This window comes from Frieseomelitta varia, unplaced genomic scaffold (genome assembly GCF_011392965.1).
Source record: "Frieseomelitta varia isolate USP_RPSP 00005682 unplaced genomic scaffold, Fvar_1.2 scaffold_168, whole genome shotgun sequence".
Lineage (NCBI taxonomy): Eukaryota > Metazoa > Arthropoda > Insecta > Hymenoptera > Apidae > Frieseomelitta > Frieseomelitta varia.
Genome location: NW_025109394.1, coordinates 208485 through 217161, shown reverse-complemented (window position 1 = coordinate 217161; position 8677 = coordinate 208485). Strand labels below are relative to the sequence as shown.

The 8677-nt window shown below is 39.2% G+C and overlaps 1 protein-coding gene across 1 annotated transcript; it reads right to left on the bottom strand.

The window, feature by feature from the left end:
* Window positions 1-3452: 3452 nt before the first annotated feature.
* On the bottom strand, window positions 3453-5960 carry LOC122538603. Its single transcript, XM_043672832.1, has 6 exons — window positions 5752-5960; window positions 5416-5674; window positions 4678-5336; window positions 4146-4366; window positions 3929-4083; window positions 3453-3855 (listed from the first exon to the last, which is right to left on the bottom strand). The coding sequence occupies exons 1-6, from the start codon at window positions 5790-5792 to the stop codon at window positions 3697-3699; spliced, it is 1494 nt and encodes a 497-aa protein (XP_043528767.1). The 5' UTR covers window positions 5793-5960; the 3' UTR covers window positions 3453-3696.
* Between the last annotated feature and the right edge of the window lie 2717 nt (window positions 5961-8677).

Here is an 8677-nt window from a genome sequence, read left to right as displayed (position 1 = left end):
GGTTACAAGGCTTTTCACGAAAACGCCGAGTGTCTTGACCGATAACGCAGCTGATTCGTGAACGGTGATGCCTGACCGCTTTATCCCGTTAATTACATCGATTCCGGCGGAACGCGAGACCGATCGTTGAAACCGATCGTGTCGGAGCACACACAAAGGAGTGGACGACCGCTTTCGAGCCGTGTACCGCGATAATCCTTGTCGGCGGGGAACGACATTTAAAAATCCAACGTCGGACATTATCTTGTATTTGCGTTGGTATCGCAACGATCGACGTTCCCCCCTTTAGTGACAAAGGAAAAGAAAATGATACGCAATCGGGAATTTCTACGCTGAGATATAGAAACTATAGTGGCTCGCAGAACTATACGAAATATTTTGAAACTTTCTTAGTAATATTAGAGTCGATTATTAGAGCGATCAAGCGTGAAACTAATGTGAAATGTATATGGAAGTTAATTTATACAATGGCGGGCGAAATTAATATCCACGATTTCGTAATTAAAAACACATCTTGTCAGGATCGTGACCAATTTTCAATCGCATGTTCGAGATTTCTAAACAGGATACCCTGTTCCTATTGAAATTTCAAAACGGTTTCGATTTATATGGGCATATATTCGAGTCAATCGCGCGCTCGCTCGTGGAATTTGCAATCGAATCTCTCGAAAGAGAATATTAAAAATGAAATTGCTGCAGGGCCAATTAAGCAAAACAAACAAAACGATCCGTTAGAATGACGCAATATGAACAGCGAAATTCGATGGTTTTTTTTTTACCTGGCCAGCTTGCGGTTTTGCGCGTTATCGCGTCCACTCGTCATCCAATCAAAATCGAACTAGCCGATTTTCCCTCGGTGGTTGTGTGTTCGGCGCGATCCCGCCCCTCGATCGCGGATTTATCCGAAACGGATCAGCGAGACGTCTAGATCAACGAGTTTTATGAGCCGACCATTATCGATCCATCGATCGTTGACGCCTAACGGGACATGAAAATAATTCAACCTATCGGTACTTGGAACGCACTTAGATCATCGGCGATCGTCCGTTTCTTTTCCAACAAAGAATCCTTGTCCACGGCGCGTTCTTTCTCTCGACATTTACCTATTGTTCTATCGTCTCGAAGATCCACAGTCTTTCTCATACGACGTCGAAAGTCACGATGTCAAATACTAACTAACAATGTAACCTATGAGTACTCTGAACTTACATAGGTTAGTTTATAACGTATATAAGCGTATTGGAGTCAAACTAACATAAAGTTAAAGTCGTCAGAGTAATCAAATAGTGTTTACATTTGGAACTTCGGAGCGCCGGAGCTTCCCAACCAAAACAAACATTCTTCGTAGAGTTTTCAAGGCAACAAATTGTATATCGTAATTGTAAGTGTCAATTCCAAATATATAATAACTGATTACAGTTTCGAGTTTCCCAACGATACAAGTAAAATTAAAAACTCGATAAAACTCGAACGCGTTTTAAAATTTCGAGCGGGAGTGTACTCACTGCGCCGTGCGCATAAATGTCTCATTCCTCGAGACATTGGTTCCAATACTTCGTCCATTGTGACTTTACAAATTTGATTGCAAGCAAGCTTACCTGGTCGACGCTGATTCGTGACCTTCTGGTGGTATATGCGACAGGCCCGCTAATCCGACGAGATACACTGACACTCCGGGATCCTCGTGGATGCACGGTCAGATTTTGCAATCTGGAAGGGGGCAATCGAGACGGAAAAACCGGGCAGAACAACAAACAAGTTAGGATCGAGTGGTCGCGCGCCACTCGCCGAAGAAACAGAAACGAAACGTTGTATACGTCGAGAAATGTGCTAGCCGCTCGATCGTGCGTGTGCGCGTGTGTGTATGTGTGTGTATATACGTACGGACACCAGGAAAGCAAGAAAAATTCACGCGATCGGTGCGTCGCGGCCGGTGCCGAGCCGACTGACTGACTGACTGACTGACTCCGGCAGTCAGCACGTACAGTCACCGCACTTGCATCAACACCGGCTGGCATCCACTTCCCCCGCAGCCTCTCGTTTCCAGCTCCATTCCAGCTCCTCTCAGAACCGTGCCTTCTCTCGTCTATCTCTGAGCCGGGGCCCCGCCGGGTTAGCTGCCTGCGTCTTCGTGGAACCGCACTCCAGCTGCGCGCTTCCCTTGGTTCGCCACGCTTCCTCGCTCCCTTTGCTTCGTGAAAGCGTAGAACTCGATCAGGAATCCGATGAATTTGATTTTCCGTGTCTAACTGCGTTTGACCTTTGACTTTATTTTACTTTTAAACTACAAGGGAGAATTGGAATCATAACGTGTCGGTGTAAAGTCTGTACTTAGTGTTTCTCGTAATTTTGAAGGTAATTACGAAGGAACCAAGGAAACGATGAACTTTCAAGAGTTGAAATATCCTCGAGTTCAAACCCTTGAGAGGTCTTGATTTACGTCGTTGCGAATTTCAGCCCACCGATTGAAGCGTATATTTAGCTAAAAGTATTTATCGCCACGGTATCACGTATTAAGGACATTAATTAAAGAATCGATAATGGTGATAGGTTCGTGAATACAGTGTTGTCGAGAGATTAAATTCTTTCGGCATCGATAAAACTTTTGTATTCAAACTGGTTTATCGTGCAACGAACGCGCAAATTTAAAATTACACCGCACGTTACGTTGTAACATCGGAGTGGCTTGCATTATTTATAAATGCCCGAATGAAATTAATTATTCCAGCTTGGTTTATCGTAATGAAGCATATCTGTGGAAACGAGGCCGCAAGGAACGTATCGCGGTGCACGATGCACGCAAAAAGCTAAATACCGAAGATTCCTAGAATCAGTGCTGTTAGGCGATAAAGCGTTTGCACCTGAATTGATTAGCATCTTTCATTAAAATTAATGGAGAATCAATACTAATCCTCCTACGATCGCGCATCTATGTTCGAAGCATACGAACGCACTAATTAAGCGAAATATCTGCAACTGACCGAGATGCATCGGTGCGTTGGCTTTGGTTTTAGGGACAGGCGTGCATTGAACGTTGTGACAACGTTGTGTTTGTGAAACACGCATAATATATACTATATACTGACCAATATTGCGCTACAAAATACTTGTCTCCGTAGCTCCGGCAGAAACCAGTTTATATAAGTCTGTTTTACCTTTTGAGTTTTACCACGGTGAACACACAGAGATTTAAGCATAGATAAAGCGTAACACAGATCTGTCACTCAACGTAAATTTATGTCATACTTGCAACATTATCGATTCAGCGCGGAATAAGATCACGATATTACTAGTGGTTAGAATTGAAACTAAAGATGTAGGCACGAACAAGGCATATAATAGACTTGAAATCTTATTGGATTTCGCGCTGCAAGTTCTGCAATACCGACGCATTCCGTTACGCCCTCTACAATTTGAGCAAGTATAAGAACCACTTATATTCAATTCAATTAAACAATAAAAAATTTATTTAAAGTCAGAAAATTTATAACTATTTATTATTAAGATTCACATTTTATACTCTATACATCTCACAGATATAAATTTTATAGTCTAAATTTACGTTATATGTCAGCTTAAACATCAATACATATCGATTTTATAAATCACGTGCTAAACAATATTTGTTACATGCAATCAACTTCAAGTTTATAATAATGTAAATACAAAAGAATACCTATCTTTATCAAGACTATTTTAAGACAAAAATTTCAAAAGAGCATTAATATTTTCTGAAAGTAAGTCATCCTCCGAGATTACTTTCGATATATCGACAATTGCGTCAGAGGCGGCATTCAGTTTTTCGAACGCGTTCCTCGCGGTTACAAGTTCCATTAAAACGTTTTTGAAAAGTAACTGAAAAGAGGTGTTTTGTAAGTGTCTCGCGTGTTGTGTTTTGTGAGATTTGAAGCGATTATCGTCTGCTCACCTCAGTTCCGCCATAATTTGCAATGCCAATACAACCAACAAACCCTTTTCCGTGAGTATAATACCCTAACTTCCTTCTTCGTAATCCAAAGCAGAAAACAATATTTTCTTTCCTGCATATATCGAGTAATTGATTGACTTGATCATCTAATCCGTCTAAAATTTATCAATACAATCGTCATTTTTTATTCGTGCGAAAATAAACATCCGATATTTACTTTCGAGTTCAATTTTCTCGATATCAGGAGCGACAATCACGAACTTGAGCTGCTTCAATTCGGCGTGCTTACGAACTTCTTTCAAACCAGAATAATAACGACGTTTGTACTTGGATTTGTTTGGATTTCTCTCGTGATATCTCTTTTGAAGCATCGTGAGTCTCTCTACAAATTTTTCAAGGTTGTCGTTCAAGGTCGCTGTTAACGTATTAGTGCAGTATCTGTAAGATATTTGAATTCGCAAGATCAATTCAAAATGATTCCACAACGGCAAAAGCAAAGTGTTTTATATAATTGTAATTGTATATATATATATAATTGCAATCGTAGAAGGGTGATAGGATAAGAAAGCAGGATAGGTTTTGACAAATACTTTGATAATATAGTCTATATGTATCATTTATTGCGTCAAGAGTTAATAGAGCATGTGTACAAATATGTGTATTACAGTGTCACACGATTATGTATATAATTATTATACAAAATATTTATTATTCATTATGATAAGTGCTTACTCACATACAATACTTACTCTCTAAAGTTACGAGAAAATTTTACAGAGTTTTTATCATCTGTCATGTCTGCATTGTTTTGAACCTCTGGCTTAACGTCCTCTTTAATATGAAGGGAGCGAGTTTGTTTAGCAATATCATTTTCAATTATATCACTAATAAAGTTGGAGAAATGTGTCCTATTGTTTCTTGCGACTAATTTATTTGTTAATTGCCTTCCTTGGATCCCAAGATCATTTATTTTTCCAATGACATCTGATCTGTGAGAGAGCGTGTTATCAGAGATATTTATTTCATTTATATTTCTGTAGTTTTTGCCATACAGTGTCATTGTCCACATATTTTTAATACAGTCTACGTCTGTTTCTGGATCTGTTGTGATTTTTAAGGCATTGAAATTTATAGTATCGACATCCTTGCAGATAGCCTCCATTTTTTTACACTCGAAGATTTCTTTTTTCTCAACATTAATCTGCGCTTTCATGTTGCGATTCAGTAGAATTATTTTCTTCACTTTAGATGGTTTCTTATTTTTGGAGATACACATTTTCACTTTCCTTAGATCTGAACACTTGTTTTTATCCAATGAATTTGGTAGCGTAAAACCAAGATTATTCATGTACAAATTAATCTTTAATTTAGGAACTTCCTTGCCCATGTTAGTTGAACATATAGTATTCTATAAATGAGATTGTAAAAATTATCTAATATTTATTATTATCGAATGATTATTTAATTATAAAACTAACAATAATTACCTGTAAAGCTTCTTGAAGATTAATGGAAATCCTATCTGATTTCTTGTATCTTTTTATAGATCTCTTTGGTTCCGTATTTGTTTGCATGGGCAATAAAATCCGTGCAATGTTGGGTGTTAACAAACATTCTTCTCTTTGTATAACTGAATTCTTATTCTTGACAACTGTACCATTTAGTTCAGGATACTCGAGATCATTCAAATTTAGAAATTTCTTGTCCTCCTCATGTTTTTCGCAAGCATCAGTCCACGGATTGCGACTGAAAAGAAATATATAGAAATATATGACTTAAATTTCCAGATACTTGCGAAATCATAATTACTTATCAATACTTACGGAAGCGACCACGTGAAATCACCAATCTTTGACTCCTCCATTCTATATTACTTGTTCAATTTCCGTAACTACCATGTGAAGAACACAGCTCATAATTGTTACGATTATGGTTGCTTTTGACCGTGAACTACGCAAAACATACGTCACTCACTAGGAACATGTAAACAAAATTATACATCATTGCCATCTATTTATTCTCAAGATACTAGAACAAAGGCCCTAGATATAGGGAAAATATAGAAATATAATATAGAAAATTAGAAATAACATCAATACAATGACGTGGCTAGTACTGCACCGTGGAAACAATTTTTCGCTCGTTTTTACTAAAAACAAATTGATCCTATTAGGTTTATAGTAAAATAATATCTGTTATTACGTCTTTTAAAGCAAAGTTCAGTGAGAAGTTAGGCATATCAAGAATTGGTAGACATGATGACTTACTTCCTAGTGAGATAATTTTAGAGATTCTCCGTTAGATGTTACCACTGTCGCGCATCATTATTTGATTTGTTAAATCTTTACAGAAATTGCAAACGAAATTTTTTTTACAGGGAATAGAAAGGGAATATATACTCGGAATCAGAATTTTATATAGTTTATTATTCGTATAAACGTTACGTACATACGCTATAAGATTTATTCCGCGATAATTAAACTTTTCGTTTTAATTAATAAGTTTTAATTAAACAGCACCACGCATATACTGAATTTTGCAAAGGTTCCAAACCTCCGCGAAAGAGGTTTTCCCCGTCTAAAAAATGACTTCATTAACTCGCAGCCAATTTGAAATGCGCTGCACGTACAGTTGACCGTAGGAAATTTTATACGTCGCCATCTGCAAATGGGAATACCAACGAAAGAATCAAATTGTACCCATCTTCTAGACTAATGGAATCATATTATCGTTCACATTTTACATTATAAATCAGTCCCTTCCCGATGTTTCTTTTTCATTACGTCTCGAGACAGATTTATTGTTCGAGCGAAGTTTTTCATTCGGCAACATCAGGAAGCACTTAGACCCAGTTAAACGATACTCGTTCGTTTACCAATGCATATTTCATACGCTATACATTTTCCCAATATATAATCTATTATAAAATCTCACGAGTTCAAACATAAGCAACTGATCGTCAGTGCATTATCCAACAGTAGTAACAATTACCTCCGGAGAAACAAGCTGTTCGTTGGCCATTTATCGTCGTAACATCGCCCGTCAGAAGACCGTTGTTGGCGCGTAAAAACGATCCCGTCGAGGGTCGACTTTCTTAAAAAAACAAAAAAAAAAAAAAAAAAAAAAAATGAAGGAAAAAGGAAAAAAAAAGAAAAAAGAGGAGGTACCGTTTCTTTTTTCATCGCGTTCTTCTTCTTTCACTGGTGGGATCGGCGGTGGTGCTCGTGCGCCGTTCTCCAAGGACCTGCGCACGTGCACCGGCCTGGCGGAGCGATGGAAATCAATAATTTCCAGGGTATAAAAGATCCTGTTTCCGTAACGTGGCCACCTCTTTGAGTTCCGGTGATCGGTGTGTCGCGCACCTCGGCCTCGAACGTGTTTAGTGGCTCCTTCTTCGTTTACGATTTATCTGTTTCATCGAAGAGGTATACAAGCAGGTAGTCGATTAAGTGAATTAGCGTATAAGGCACACACGCATCGGCATTCGGTATGCCGGTGTTTAGTAAATAAGTTTCTCACCCCCCCCCCCCCCGTGGTCACACGGACGATCTCGGTGTAACCCTGTCGGATGGCTCTATCGAGGCGTCGTACGATAGTATACGTGTACACGCAGGCACGAATGTAGATTCGACGAAATTGCCTAGTTGTTCTTACTGTTGTTCTTGCTGTCCTTCCCCCCCCCCCCTCTTTCTTCGGGAAACAAATGTAAGAAGAACTGACGGACGCCTCGAAGAGCGCATCGTCATCGTGGCCTCTTCGAATACCGACGACAGTCTCATCCGAATAAAATCCGAAATAAAAGGCAGAAGTATCGACGTAAGAAACGATCGAACAGTTTGATCCGTTTGTACGGCCGATCCATTCGACGATTTGGACGGTGACGGTTTACTACGCGATAGAAAGTGCAGCTGCACGTGGCAGGCACGTAATCGAACGAATCGGACGAGCAGGAAAAATATACGCGACGAGTCATTAGCGTTGCGATACTTTCACCTCGTAAATGGAGCTTGGCAAATCGGTATTCGTCGGACACCGCGATACCACCCTACACACACACACACCCGAAACCGTCCGTCTGACTACCAATTAATTTAATTAAGAACTTGGAAATCAGAAAGATGAACTTCTTACGAGATTTGCATACATCCACGAGACTGATGGCTTAAGGATTATACACTTCTCTTCTTGATCTCTTTATAATTTTGTCCAAATACTCTGTACGTTTGTTTCTTTCACTTTATAATTTCCATTTGTTCCACACGGATATGTCGTGTGGCATGGTGTAGGCCTCCTGGGGATCCCCGCCATGTAAAAAAACGGGAACGCGTTCCGGCACAGTACCCCTTGGGTGACGAGGAAAGCTGTGCCATTTTTTTTCTTTTTCCTTCTTTTTTTTTTTTTTTTTTTTTTTTTTGTTTTTTTAAGAAAGTCGACCCTCGACGGGATCGTTTTTACGCGCCAACAACGGTNTTTTTTTTTTTTTTTTATTCGTTCAAACACAATAAGTTACAACCCAGCTTTCCTTGTTTCCCACCCTTGTTTCCTCGTCTCGTTTATTTATTTTTCCTCGTTTTTTTATTTCTTTATTTTTTACGTTTCTCCGCTTTAGCGTTACGCTAATTTACGAGACACGCCGCTCAACGCTTCCACTCTCGATTCGTAAATTGGCTGGCCGAGACGGGAGCACCAGACTCGAACAGCGTAAGTACACAAAGTGGTTAAAGTATTGTTCCAAGGCTGAAAAACTTT

Excerpts from the sequence above, each read along its gene's own strand:
- LOC122538603 (XM_043672832.1), bottom strand. The coding sequence starts at position 5,792 with ATGGAGGAGTCAAAGATTGGTGATTTCACGTGGTCGCTTCC. Across the intron at positions 5,675-5,751 it reads GATTTCACGTGGTCGCTTCC|TCGCAATCCGTGGACTGATG; the intron begins GTAAGTATTGAT and ends ATTTCTTTTCAG. Across the intron at positions 5,337-5,415 it reads ATCTTCAAGAAGCTTTACAG|AATACTATATGTTCAACTAA; the intron begins GTAATTATTGTT and ends TCTCATTTATAG.